At 39.9% G+C, this 15067-nt stretch overlaps 1 protein-coding gene across 4 annotated transcripts in view; it reads left to right on the forward strand.

Moving 5' to 3' along the window:
- Window positions 1-14514, forward strand: part of SPRY3 (sprouty RTK signaling antagonist 3) — a 136890-nt gene extending 122376 nt beyond the window's left edge. For 2 of the 4 annotated variants that reach the window (XM_070066883.1, XM_017338148.3), the window contains exons 2-3: window positions 4374-4516; window positions 10490-14514. In XM_070066883.1, coding sequence (XP_069922984.1) covers window positions 10596-11462 — 867 coding nt within the window. In that variant the 5' untranslated portion in view covers window positions 4374-4516; window positions 10490-10595 and the 3' untranslated portion in view covers window positions 11463-14514. Of the gene's footprint in view, window positions 1-4121; window positions 4517-10489 lie in introns of those variants that run through there. The other 2 variants (XM_051836023.2, XM_070066882.1) reach the window with 2 other exon arrangements.
- The last annotated feature ends 553 nt before the right edge of the window (window positions 14515-15067 follow it).

Raw genomic sequence — 15067 nt, forward strand, 5'->3', positions numbered from 1 at the left:
CCATACACATTGCTACCAATCATCTTTCCACATGTACCCTTCACATGAATTGTATATGCTTATTTGTTTTCTTTCCAGCTCCTAATTTTTCTATGAATCCTTCCATGACTACCTAATTTATTTCTACGTTTTTAACTCTAACAACAATTTCACTCTTGTCCCATCCTCTTTTTTCAGTATACTCAGATATACCTCCCTTTTTCTCAAAGCTTTTTTAAAATTAATTATCATGTCATAAATGATTTGAACAACCAGGTGCTGTCAACTGTGGGAATATGTGCTTAATTCATTATAAAACAATAATTCAGTTCTAAAAGAGAGTACTATATTTGGAAGGCAAGGTGAGTTTCCTGATGACCCTCAAGATTACTTATTATTTGGAAATCACTGGCTTTCAAAAACAGATAAGTTGACCCATGCTGATACACTGTCTCCAAATTTAATTGGAATTGAATTAATGTCAGCAAGGTGCCTTATTAAAAGAAATAAGGGGGCCAGCGCTGTGTCATAGTGGGTAGAGCCACTGCCTGCAGTGTCGGCATCCCATATGGGTGCTGGTTAGATACCCGGTTACTCCACTTCTGATCCAATTCTTTGCTATGGCCTGGGAAAGCAGTCAAAGATGGCCCAAGTGGCTGGGCCTCTGCACTGGCGTGCGAGATCTGAAGAAGCTCCTGCCTCCTGGCTTCGGATTGGTTCAGTTCCGGCCATTGCGGCCAAATGGGGAGTGAACCAGAGGATGGAAGACCTCTCTCTCTGCCTCTCCTCTCTCTGTGTAACTCTTTCAAATAAATAAATAAATATTTTGAAAATATTTTAAAAAAGAAATAAGGCATTGGATTAGGAGATAGGAGACTTATGTTTGCTTATAGGTCTGACGTTGTCACTAACTAGTTGTATGATCTTGGATAACTCAATGAATATGTAAAAAAGCACACTATCAAATAGAGAAAGTACTAAGAAAGTAAATTTTCTGAAAGGCACTATTACAAGAATATAACAAGTTTGGAAAACAAGTTGTCAGGTAATAAATTTTGTAGTATGCCAATTTCAAATTTCTGTTTGTAATTTCAGTATCATTGTAGTCTATTTAAAAACATAAAACTACAAATAATCTTTTGGAAATACAATAGCATGAAGTACAATAAAGATATTCACTTACATTTCCAACAGTCAGCTAACTATTCATTCAAAAAGCATTAACTAATTGACTGGTATGCCAAACCCTAGGGATAAAGCAGTGAAGACAAATATGATAAATGTTAAATCTGCCCTCAAAGAGATCTAGAATGGGGGACAGATAATTATAGCAAAGGGTGCTAAGTGCTGTGATAGTGATAAACACAAGGGGGACACTGAAGGACAAAGAGGACAGATACATAAACTAATCTTTTGGAGGGGAAGGTGATTAGGTAGTATCTGGTAAGGGCCTGCTTACTCATTCTTAGATGGTGTTTTCTTGCTGTATTTTTATATTGGTGAACAAGACAAGGCAACTCTTTTATATCAATAATCCCACATTATTTAATCACCTCCCAAAGGCCTCACATTGGTGATCAATTTTCAACATGGGAAGACACAACCATTTAAACCATAGTAGATACCAAATAGTTTGGAAGAGTTAGAGTAAAATCCTTGAGACAATTATTTGCAGATGGTTGGATTCTGTGGAGTAGCAAGCAGTTAAGAGTGCAAACTCTAGAGTGATTCAATCTCTGTTAAATCCCATATCTGCAACTCAGCAGCTGTGTAACCTTGGACAAGTTACTTAGTGTCTTTGGACCTTGGTTTCTTATTTGTAAAATCAGTACAAATTACAAATGTATCTCATAAGGTTGTTGTGAGAATTAAATTTGTTAAAACATGTACAATGCTTAGAACAGTATTTGACAGAGTAAATCTATCTTCCCTACTCACTTGAATGTAAACTCCAGGAAGGAAAGAAATTTAGCTGTTGCATTACTAGCATGTAGAAAGTGAGTGGTCCATAGCAGACATTATTGAATGAATGAATGATCAGCAGCATAATGTTGTCATAAATATCATCCAAAGAAGTGAGAAAGTTGTTGGAAAGTATCACTTGTTTTCATGACTGCCTTGATATAGGTCCACAGAGTAAAGGGGAGAAAGGAACTAGGGGATTCAGCAGTTCAAATTTAAATATTGACTTTAGAAAAATAAAGACTTTGACTTGAAATCATCTCTTCCTTCTATGTGCTACATCAGGAGAAGAATCATCTCTTAACATTCATAACTACTATTCATTGAGTGCTTGTTACTTGCCAGACACATGATAAGCCTTTTAAATGCAAAGCTTTATTTAATCTACAGGACAATAGCACAATCTTGTGATGTAGGTACTATTTTTAACTCCATTTTAAAGATGAAGAAACAGACTCAGAGAGGTGAACTGAGTTGCCCAAAATCAGATGACTCATAAGTTGAGGAACAAAAATTTGAATCCTGATCTGCTTGATCTGAATCTAGCTAGCAGTACAGTGCTTGGCACATAGTTGATATGCAATAAATAAGTGAATGAATAAATCAGCAATGTATCCTCTTCTGCAGATGAACCTAGAGGTTAGCTTTAATGGTTTTCATGATCTTGATAAGCTCAAGACAATGATATGAATAAAGAAAAGACTAGGGCCACAAAAGAGAAGAATTTACACAAGAAAATTATGAAAGGGTGCAAATAATACAGCATCGATTGCTAGAGGGACCTTGGCAATTTCCTAATCATATCCCTTCATGTTAATGTAGAAGTTGAGACTGTAAGAAAGGTCACATAAGGAGTTAAAGTAAGGTTAAGAATCTTAGTTTCTGATCTCACAGGTTTGTTTTACTCTGAACTGTCACCATTTATCATCTCAATTTTATAGATAGGATAACCAAAACATCCTAAGAATGTTGATGGTCAAGCTCCTGCTACTTTTCTATTGAAATAGGCCTTGAAAACAGATATGATTTATTTTAGATATGACGCTTGCTTTCATTCAAGTGCTTCTGTCTGGATGCCCAGAAGGAAGATCTCTTCCTATTGAATTTAATAGTGGACTGAGAATAATTTCCAGAAAGCTTTCTCCTTTGCTTTAAGAGAAAATGTCTAAGACTGCTTTATTTCCAGAAGTCTGGCAGTTCCAAAGAGGTTCCATGAAAGCAGGAATCCTCTTTCTTCCTTACTGATCCTCATACCACCTAACACAAAGGAAGGTACTCAATAAATATTTATTGTTGATTGTATGACAGGCTAAAGGCAGAAAGGGAAATAAGGTTGAGTCATGGTTTTCCCGTGGATGATGGGTGGACAATCTATTAATTCTGAAAAAGTGGGAATGTATAAGGAAAAGAGGTGGGAGAAGCCCTTAAACAAAGGGGAAGCTGTGTGTCGTTATCTGATTGAAGCTGCAATCACTCAGCCAAGGCTGAGAGGCTTGGGGGAACTGTGATTGGCAGAGATATTTAAATAAGGCCTCCTTAAAATTGTTACTGTCCACCCCACCCCCATTCCCCTTTAAATTTTGTTTCAATCATTACCCAGGGACCGGATACAAAGATTCCTATGGGGAGTTCTAATGGGTCGATTCAATTTCAACTGGATGACGCCACTTAGCTAAGCATTAAGAGGCTACAGCTCCGGGAAAGCAAACGACACAGAGAGGGGGAGAGAAAGAAATTATAACAAGGAGCAATAAATCCCTTCCTTCCCATCCTCCACTGTAAGCCATTCACAAGACCTCCAGAAATCATCTACATTCACAAAACAGTCAGCTAGCTGAGCTGAACACACTGCAACCTCATCCCCCTCCCCCCTGCAGTTATATACCAACACACCCTGAGCTATATAAATAATCACACACTAGCGGTATCTATTGCTCCGTTGAGATACCCTGTGTCTACAACTGCAGTTTCTGCTGCTTCGGTTCATCTGACAGATTGGAGGAGACGGGGGGCGGAGGTGGAGGAGGTGGGGGAAAAGAGAAGGAAGGGGGAGGAGGTAAAGGAAGAGAAAGGGGAGGAGGGAAGGGGGAAGGGAAGGGGAGGGGAAGGAAAATACTGGAGGAGGGGGGGAAGAAACAGGAGGAGGAGGAGGAGAAGGGGGAGGAGAAAGAGGCGGAGGAGGGGGGAGAAAGAGGAGAAGGAGGAGGAGAAAGAAGAGGAGGAGGAGGAGAAAGGAGGAGGAGGAGGTGGACAACTTACCCTGCCGAGCATTCTTTGGGGAATACGAGCATCAAGATTTAGATCTGCATGTAAAATCTATACCAAGTGTCTGCCACTACAGGTCGGACTCCCTCCCCCTCCCGGTTTTTTATTTTCTCTCCGTTTTTTCTGCTGTGTCGGAAAGACCAAGACAGAACTATCTCTGTTTCTAGCTCCACTGCCAGTGAAGGAGTTTTCATTCAGACTTTCCGAAAAGAGGTGGAGAAACCTAAAGACTCCGGAGAAGAGGTCCTTTGAACCAGATGAGGCATTTGGTCTTCTGCTTTTCTCAGCATGGATAAACCCTTTTCTCAAGGTAAGCCATAGAGATTAGCTCTTAAAGACCCAGAATTCTTCCTATGCAATGCACAGATTGCCATTCATTCCAGCCATCCTGTGGTGTGGTGTGTGTGTGTGTGTGTGTGTGTGCGCGCGCGCGCGCGCTTGTGTGCGGGTACGCGCACAAGCGCGTGGATAAAATAAAATGAAAACCTTTTAAATGAGATTAACATGAATCTGTTCTTATAGGAAACTATCGATATTGGAAATTTATAAATAAAAATAGTACTTTAAAATTACCGTTTTGTAGCCAAATGTCAATTTAATGTCTAGCCTGTTGACCTTTAAATGCATTTTAGTGATTGCTTAAACCCCTCGTAAGGAACGCAGCCTAACCACCCAAGCTGAGGAGGTAGGGAGAGCCCATGCTGAGGCCAGTCTGGCTGCCCAGCGGGCATCCTGTCAGCATGGGGCTAGCCTGCTATTGGCTCACAAGTCTGGGTTGTGCATCGTTCAGATTTCATCACATCACCTTGCCCTGGGTGGAAATGGCGCAAGCTGACACGGCATAACCCCCCACTTACATTGAGTCAGAGCAATGATTTAGAAATCTCTGGATTCCTGCCTGGGTATGTGTGCACATGTCTCTGTGTGGCATATGGAAATTTTGTCAAAAGTGAGAATCTGCAAGCACATCTAGTTACCCAATAGTCATTTGATAGGACCTAGAGCAGTGATTTACTGCACATTCCCTTCCACATATCTAATTATAATCATCACTCACCTCTACATGTTGCAAACCAAGTGAAATGAACAAAATAAGATTTTGAACTCTTAAACAGAAACTATTTTAAAATGTAAACTATAGTTGCTTTTCTGGACATATTAAAGCCTCCACTGTAATGTGATGTGCTATCACATGAATTCGGATATACCAGGTGTTAAATCATGTTCCCAACAAGTCAGTTGCATACATAAATACAAATAAGGTGGATGTAGCACTTTATCCACAACTAAATATCAATTTTGTTTTCTTTGACTCTAAACAAACATATATTATGATTTTATTGTAATATTCTACACATTCTGTTTCTTTGTGTTGTTTTTCTGTCTCTCTAGCTGTGCAACATAGACTAGATAGTGGTCTTAGTGACTTGGATTTGGAGGCATTTATTCAGAATTGAGTAGTTGAGTTGCAAGGAAGTTAAGAATCTAGATAAAGGAGACTAATTCTTCATAAAAGACTTCTGAGACAGAGATAGGCAACCAACAATCCCAGCATAAAATTTAGAGCATCAGAACAAGAAAGGTCTTTAAATACCTTCCTTTCACTTTCTCTCATTTTGCAGATGAAAAAACTGAGGCCTGAAATAGAGGTCACTTGCCCAGTCACACAACAAAGTAGAAATAGCACTAGGATAAGAACTTAAAATTCTAATGTCTTATAAAAGGATTTGAGGTTTAAAGAAAGATTCCTGCTTGAATGAATGACAGTCTTCACAACATTTTCCTTAAGATTACGTGTGAATCATTTGATATTATAATTTTTCCCTATATACTCATCACTAAAACACCTATATCTTTAACAATGCAAGGTTTTAAAACTGCAAAACTCCTTGGTTTGAAATAAACTGCTATGGGTCTTAATGAAGCTATTAAAGTAATGAATAGGACGAGGGTAGCAAAGTGACAAGTTAAGAGTTAAATGCGGTGAGAATCTGGCAGCTCCAGCAAGATGTATGCGGTAGGAGGGAGGCCCAGTCAGTGGCAGAGAGGTTAGTAATGTAAACTATATACAACTTGGTATTTGTAAGGGGGAAGTGCTTTGATAGAGATGCAAATGCTTTTTGCACAGAGAGGGATTTTTAGAGAGCAGACTTTGGAACAGTGGAACTAAGAAAACATATAAAGCCATAACAGAAATTCCCTCTATGTTTGCTTTCAGTTATTCTGAGAACGAGTGTATATAACAGCAGAGCACAGAAAAAAAAAAAAAAAGCAACACACCCCAGAGCTTTTACACAGTAAGGTACATTGAACCCATGGGAGTGGGAGAAAATAGGAGCCAGGCCCTCCTTTTTTGGTCCTTCTGCTTTGAAATCAACATTGAACCATATTGTATCAGAAAGGATTTATCAAAGAAATCAGAAGTGTCTTAATGTGTTAGCATAGAAGAGCTTTAGGTAGGAAAGTTTTCAGCTTTAGTCTCAACATGGCAGATTTCAGATTTCAGGAAAAAATACATTTTCTTTCATTAACAAACACTAGTAGTTCTTCAATGGATTTAGCTTTCTCTAAATTGGTGTAAGAAAAGAAACTTCTATTTAGATTAAACATAGCAAATTTCAGGGCTACAGAAAAACTGTTGAAAAAGCTATGAGCACCTGGCCAGAGAGACTGAGATGGGAGTGGGTTTACAATGCATCATTCATTACTGCAGAGGCACTACGTGACAAAAATCACTAGATCCCATCAATGTGCAGCCAAGACTTGTAATCACCTTGATTTTTATTTAATAATATGTGATATATTCTCTCTCTCTTTCTCAATGGAATATGGAATTGGCCAACAATACTGTCAGTTTCTTAACTGTTGCTGCTCACAATGAATGGCTCTTTAATGGGTGGATTACTGAATCATAAACATGCATGCAGTGGTAGTTTTTCATCTAGTCTATGTGCTGCTGCAGTTTCTTCCTATTAATTTCTCTACATTAATTTCCCCTCTTACCTTCCTCCACAGTATTTATTTCAATTCATCCTCTTAGCTAGATCACATTCAGCACTTACGGAATGGCAAACAATTTGTTGTCATTCTATACTTCTTAAAATCCTACTCAACACCCTAATTTACCCAGATCCTATTGCCCACAGTATTGGAGATCTTCGACACTGGATCCCAGAGTCCATTCAAATAAAAGATTATACAGAGCAGGAAGAAACCTTCTGAGTTCATCCAGTTCATTTCCTTACCTGTAAGCAAGACAGTACTTCATCATCCCAGACTCACAGCTCATAGTTTCTTTTAATCATCCACTCAAGCATCTCAACTCCTCAGTCTTACAGAGATCTAATCAATATTCAAATACACCATTTTAACCTAAACACTATGTACCCTTCTGCTCCCAAGACAAGATCCCCTTTGAACATGGTTTCTCATTATTGGTTCTGAGTCATTTATTTTATGACCTAGATTCCTCCAAGTTTAGCTTTAAAACATTCTGGACATGTTCTTGAGGTACCTGATGACATCCCTGGAATCCTGTCTTTGGAATCTCCCATGATTATCTCTTGTACCTTTGGACTTTGTATATCTTCCTTTGAATCATTGCTTTTTAAAATTTCCAATATGATTCAAATCTATTTTTCTTTGGGAAATTAGACTCTAAACAGCATCCAGCATGTATATTATGAAGCTACCCATGTGAAGAACTTAAAGGGCTCCATAAATTCTTTCATTCAATGAGACATAAATGGGACATAAATCCGTATCTTACAAATTTGTCAAAAGCGTCTTCCCAGTCCAAAGCTCCTACATCCACATACCTTCCAAGCCAGTTGAATGATGTGTCCCTCTTTATTTATCCAAATAAAAACTGCCTGTTTCTTTCCAATGCTGACAATATCAATCTATAAAGATACAACAAAGGGAGAGGTGGGAGGTTTGCAGGGAATTTTGAGGGTAAGTTAATGAAGGAGACATACATTTTGCTTTTGAATGCCTTTATAAAAGTACATTGCCCAACTTACTCTCAAGGACTTGAAGTCATAAGAAGGTATGAATGAAAATAATCATCAGATTTAATTGTGTAGTTATAGAAATACAGACCATAATGGGGCATGTTACTTAAAGATCACCTAATCCACCCCTATAATAATGTAAATAGTGAAACAGAGACCCAATGAAAGCAAGTAGTTTGACAAACCTAACAGATATTTGAGTCCTAGAGTCTCTTGTAGTATTTATTGTTTTGTTCTGTATTCATTCAACACTAAACTACTAAAAAGAGAAATTTTTGTCAGAGTGTTTCTTTGATGTGTTACATCAAAAATGTTATTTTTAACCAAATTAAATGTTCTTTTAAAAAGTGAATAGGCTTAATTCTGCTAATCATGTTTTCGTGAGGATACAGCCTCAAAAGTGAACTGAATCTGGTCATTATTAATCAATGAGTTATGAACTTCATTGTCATTTTTCCTGTCATCAAGATTTGGGCCCATTTCACCATCATGTTTGCTTGTTTATAGAAACCTAATCGAGTACTATCTTTTCTCACTTGTCTATTTCTAGTACACAGTCAAGCTATCTATCCCATATATTATTGTGAGTAATTGAGATATTTTGAGGAAGCCTGAAATCTGATGGATTTCAAATAAATGGTTTATTCATTCTAATGTTTTCTAGGTTCTAATGCCTCTTGATATTTCTTGGATTTGCATTTAGGTGTCCTTGTGCACATCTTGCTGGCTGTTCAGTCTTCTGGGTGGTGTGATAACAGCACTGTACTGTACAGTATTTTCTTCATGAACATCAGCTATACGTTTGATCAAACCCTTCAGGGAATGATTACACAACTCCTCTTCCTGATTGTGGCACATTTGAGATGCAAGCATATGCTTTCTTGACATTTAATGTAGCTTAACTGTACTATGAGAATATCATCACTCTTTAAGAAAGCCAGTTTATTGTGTAAGGTAAAGACAGAGAAAAGCAGTCAAAGCAGATTCTGATGCAAGGAATTGGCTTAGGAGGCATAAAAGGTACAATTATGGGTAGTATTTGAAATAGCTCTATAATTCTGCCATCCCCAGAGTTAGGCTCATGTATGAATATGTAAAAGTTCGATTCTGGAGCCACCATGCCTTTAAAGTGAATCACCTCCTCAATAAGTTAAAGCAGCCAATTAGGTATGGAGAGCTGCAAATTGATAATTCTTGGCTTCCTTGCTATATTAGACAGCTTTTTGTCATCATAACACACACCTTAGAGAAAGTTCTTATGAAGGAAGGGGGTTTATTTTAGCTTACAGATTTGAAGGTTCACAGTCCAAGATGGGTGGCCCAATTAGTTTAGCATTTGATGAAGGTGGCAGTGTTAGAGTGTGGGGCACAAGTGGAGAAAGGGTCACATGGAGAGCCAGGAAGTAGACAGCATGATTCCATCATGGGTTCTCCACCTCAGCAACCCAATCCAATCTTATTTCTTCGTAAAGCACCCATTTTCATATTACATAAAATTAGATTAAGTTTCCATTCTTAATGATTAACATTAACCCAATAACCATTAACATAAGACTTTTAGGGACCAAGCCTTTAACATATGGATCATATGCTAAAGAAAGACACCAAACTATTATACAAATCACAACACTTACACCCTTGGGGAGCTTTTTTCCAGTTATTTGTCTTCAGAAAGCTTAATTCTTGATCTCTGTTTCTCTACTACTATTTCATCTTGCTCACTTGCCTATATTCATTGAATCAAGAAATGCTATTTTCATGTTATTTCAGCTTGTCATGAATTACACTGAAGGGTAATTTTGATTGATTTTACACACACACACATACACACGCACACACACACACACGGAACTTCTCATGGGAGGCTTTTGAAGCTTTCTCATTTGTTTCAACACTACTTCAGGAAGTGGTCTTTGCATTTAATGTGAGGTTCTATTTTTATTGGAATTCTGATGCTCAAGGCTTATATTTCTCTGCTAGCAAACACTTGAGTGAGCTGGCTGCTCCTATGAACCTAGTCATATGATGAAATACAAAAAGAATCAACAATCTGATATTTGCTCCCAGACTGCTTTATAGTCTGGATGGGATGAACAGACTTGGCCATAAAGAGGCAGGTAAGGTCAGCTACAACGTTAAATTGTAGCATGAAGACTACCATAAAGTGACTGAAGGTAGTGGTGGTGATTCAGCCTGACCTTTTTTGGTTTCATACAAAGTATGTATGCCTGTGCATTCTCATTCATTGTTTTCTATTCCTTCTCTCCTAGGATTTTCTGATGTTCCCTGAAGTCCATGTAACTACAAGGGCTCCTCTTTATCACCATAAGTGCCACTCTGACCCCAAACCACTCAGAACTCAAAATTCAAGGCAAAATGGATGCCACAGTGACAGATGATTTTCAACAAATTCTGCCTATTGAACAGCTGCGCTCTACTCATGCTAGCAATGATTATGTGGAACGGCCTCCAGCCCCCTGTAAACAGGCCCTCTCCAGCCCTTCCCTTACTGTGCAAACCCATAAATCTGATTGGTCCCTGGCTACCATGCCTACTGCTCTTCCCCGCAGTCTTAGCCAGTGCCATCAGTTGCAGCCCTTGCCTCAGCATCTGAGCCAATCTAGCATTGCCAGTTCAATGTCTCATAGCACCACTGCCTCTGATCAAAGGCTCTTGGCCAGCATAACACCCTCACCTTCAGGCCAATCCATCATCCGAACCCAGCCTGGAGCAGGGACCCACCCAAAGGCTGATGGTGCTCTGAAGGGAGAAGCTGAGCAATCTGCAGGGCACCCAAGTGAGCACCTCTTCATCTGCGAGGAGTGTGGGCGCTGCAAGTGTGTTCCCTGCACAGCAGCTCGTCCCCTCCCCTCCTGCTGGCTGTGCAACCAGCGTTGCCTTTGCTCTGCTGAGAGCCTCCTCGATTATGGCACTTGTCTCTGCTGTGTCAAGGGCCTCTTCTATCACTGCTCCACTGATGATGAAGACAACTGCGCTGATGAACCCTGCTCCTGTGGGCCTAGCTCTTGCTTTGTCCGCTGGGCAGCCATGAGTCTCATCTCCCTTTTCCTACCCTGCCTCTGCTGCTACCTGCCTACCCGTGGATGCCTCCATCTGTGCCAGCAGGGCTATGATAGCCTCCGGCGACCAGGCTGCCGCTGTAAGAGGCACACCAACACTGTGTGCAGAAAAATCTCTTCTGGTAGTACGCCCTTCCCCAAGGCCCAGGAAAAGTCTGTATGACCTTCAGACATGATGGATCCAGAGCTTTCTCCTTCTAACCCCAATCACTAAAGCATAGGCCTCACCTTTGGAAAGGAGGAGTAACAAACTAGCCAAAGTTAGGGCCTCACCTCTTGTTCTTGAAGCGTCAGGGGAATGGCCAAGTTCATCCTGGTGCAGGATGCCTTGTTCTTTCTCACACTTATCTATCCCTCTTTAACTTTCTTACACCCTGCCAGTTCAGCCTTTATGGCTGCCTTGGCAAATTCAGGTGATATATGGGCATGAGGTTTGGACACTGAGGACTGACAGAGCCAGCAACGTTGAGGTTTAGGGGCTCCCCAATGTAATGCCTCTCGATGCAGGCTCTGATTGTCACTCTGCTTTCCACAGTGCCTTTGGAAGCTTTCTTCTAAGATAGTTTTCTCAAGTGCATGTGGAACACCGTTCAAACTTCCAGGGAATATGACCCTATTTCCCTGTTTACTGCCCTCTCTCTCTCTCTCTCTCCCTCTCCCTCTCCCTCTCTTCCTCTCTACCTCTCTCCCTCTCCCTTTCTCCCTCTTCCTGTGTGCTCTTCTTTCCATGATCCTGTTCTGTATTCCTTCCCTCCTCATTCTTTACCCTCTCTACTTTTCGTTTTCCTGTCTTTGCTTTCTTATTTCCTTCCTTTCTACTCCTCCCCTCCCTCTCTCAAATCCTTTTTCTTCCTGCATTTCTATCTCATTTGATTTACATTTGTCTCTCTCTACCTGTCCTTCTTTCTCTCTCTAACACATCCAAAAGTGCTGTTTTTCCATAGGTGTTTCCTTAGACGCCAAACTTTGCTATGCTATACTATTTACTAATTTTTATCAAGGGAAATGGAATACTGTAATGAACTGATCACTAGCAATAGTCTGTATCCCAATGTGTGTGTGCACTCACAACCACACTCACCTGTTTGTGAGCATATGAGGTAAAGTTATCTTACATTTCCAGGTTTAATTAGTTGGAGATTTTCTCCCTTACCCAATAATCCACTTATAATAATGGCAGATTCCACTAGCATGCTGAGTAGGATAGTAAATCAGGATGCTCATAACTTTGTATGTCTGACCCAAGTGCCAAAGGCAGACGTGCTTTATAGCTAAATGAACAAAGTAAAGGATATTACAGAGGTATGTTCTCTCTTAGAAGCTAACTGCCCTGAGACTGCATGGCTCAGGCCTTAATAAAGGACATAAAAAGACATAAAACTTTAGAGCTGGAAGGAATCTTAACTATCTATTTCAATGCCCTTATTTTACAGATGGGAAAACTGAGACCTGGAGATAGGAAGGGACTTGCCCAAGGTCACACACTGAGTTAATAGCAAAATTGGGATTGGAATACAGACCTTCTGATTCCTGGTTCAATATTCTCTCCCCTGCACCACATTGAGTCATGGGACACTTTCCTAGGACTCTATTAACAATGACAGAAAGCTGTTCCCTTCCAATTACTTTTCAGGACCCATGCCAAGTTAGTGTGGCAGTCTTTCTGCAGTGCATGGTGGGTGGCTAATTAACTATTAGGTGTTAAGGCTGCCCCCAGTGGACATTACCTTTGGCTCTGTCATCTTGTAGAAGCTCAAGTGTGGAAAAGAAAAGCTTAAAGAAGCCCTAACCAAGCTGTATCTTCGCCATTGCATCTACTCTTTGCTGCACACACTGTGCTCGCTCCTGGCTTTGTCTGCAATGGCAGCTGCTTGAGAACCTAAATTTCAGCAACAGTGAAAAACTGAGATGAAAGATACATAATGCTGAAAACTGACTTCTCTCTTTAAAAATACAGAGAGCCTGTGCTCTGAACCCCTTCCAGCGGGAAAAGGCTGCAGTGGTGATGTCAGGCTCCCAGAGACTGCTGCTAAAAGACAAGAATTATATAGTTTCCCTCTGTAAGTGAATCCAAAATTCACCAAGGAATTCAGAGATTGAGGGCACTTGCTTGAAATCAAGGTGCTCCAACTTAGTTTAAGATTTCCAGACTCTAACTTTATATATCATCTCGTTTAAAGTGTGCATGGAAGTGTATTGCAGGGTGGAGAGGTGAGAAGTGCATAGTCATACACAGGGGGAAGAAGGGGACGTGCATGTCCCTTTGCTGGATACATACAACAGAAATATGTGCCACTCAGCCTTTGTTGGTTCTGAATCTTCCTGAAGTGTACTGACATTGGGCTTTATACAGCCCCACACCTTCACTTACACCTCCTCTTCTAGAATCGCTTTGCTCTATTTTTGTATATATAAATATGTTATGATGATTATTAATAATGTTAATGATATTGCTGCAAATGGTGCCATATATAAGGTTACGCTTCTTGGAACATTTATATACCCAAACCAATACTTGTAACCTCTTATGTTGCTTTCAGATCCTTCAATTTTAAGTAATTTTTTTAATCTTACAAGTCTGCCTGATTGTAGTTTAAACGTATCTACTTCTAAAATCTGTACCCAGTCCTCTGGGTCAAGCTGGATGGTGATGAGTAGCAACACACACTTCTCTCTGCTTCTGCCTGAAATTTGCTTAGAGCTCAGATATCTAAGGATTCTCTGACACTAGTGCATTGTTCCTGGAGCTAAAATTAATCTATGGATGTTTGCTTATTAATTTCAGGGCCCAAAATAAGGCAAGTTCCTCTTCCTTGATAGCTCCTTGATATCCAAATCCAGCAGTCCTTACTCAGGCAAATTGTGCACTGCCAGAAGGGCCCTGGGCTCTGCCATATACCCAGAGGAGCTCTTCTCAGTGTGTTTCTAAATGGCCTTACACTTGGTAGAAGAAACTAAAGGGTTACTCAAATGCAGTTGCAATCTGCGATCTGCTGCTGAGTAAGGGCTTTCACTTGTGTCCAAATTGGCCTGATATGGACTGCATCTGGTTTACGTATAGATGGGTCCTGTTGGGGTATGCGCATGAACTTGTGAGTGAGTGTGCATATGTATCCCTTCTGTGATTATATATATACATATATATATTCACACATCTCTATATATTTTAATGTATTGCACATGTATATTTAAAATATATATGAAAGAACTCTAAATCCTGCAGAGTGGCTCTGTTTTCATTATTTTTCTACTTTGTGTCATGTACTGTATAAACAAGAATATTTAGAGGGTGTTTCCTCCTTAGCATTTTTTTGCAGTTAAGTCATCTGTTACCCCCTAACTGTACTGCTTTCCACATATCAGTCCCTTGACACAGTTCATATGCCATTAGCCAAGAGTTTTTCTTTAGTTCTAGCCCATCTTCCCTCATCACAATAGCTATAATAAATATAGTGAACATTTACATAGTGCTTACTGTGTGCTAAGCACTGTGTTTAGCATATTACCTGAATTAACTCATTCAATCCTCACAATAACTCTATGATGTAGGTACTATTCCACTCTATTTTACTCGAGAGAAAACTAAGGCACAGAGAAGTCACGTGGCTTGTCAAAGGTGGTAGTTGTAAATGCTCAAGCTAAGATTTGAACCATAGGCTATCTGCCTCCCAAATTCATGTTCCAGTGTCAGGTATATCAATCAGAGCACAATGTAAATCATTCTAGAGTAACAAGTCCCAAATGCTAAATATTCCTTTCTCTAACTCC

The sequence above is a fragment of the Oryctolagus cuniculus genome, chromosome X, assembly GCF_964237555.1.
Source record: "Oryctolagus cuniculus chromosome X, mOryCun1.1, whole genome shotgun sequence".
NCBI lineage: Eukaryota > Metazoa > Chordata > Mammalia > Lagomorpha > Leporidae > Oryctolagus > Oryctolagus cuniculus.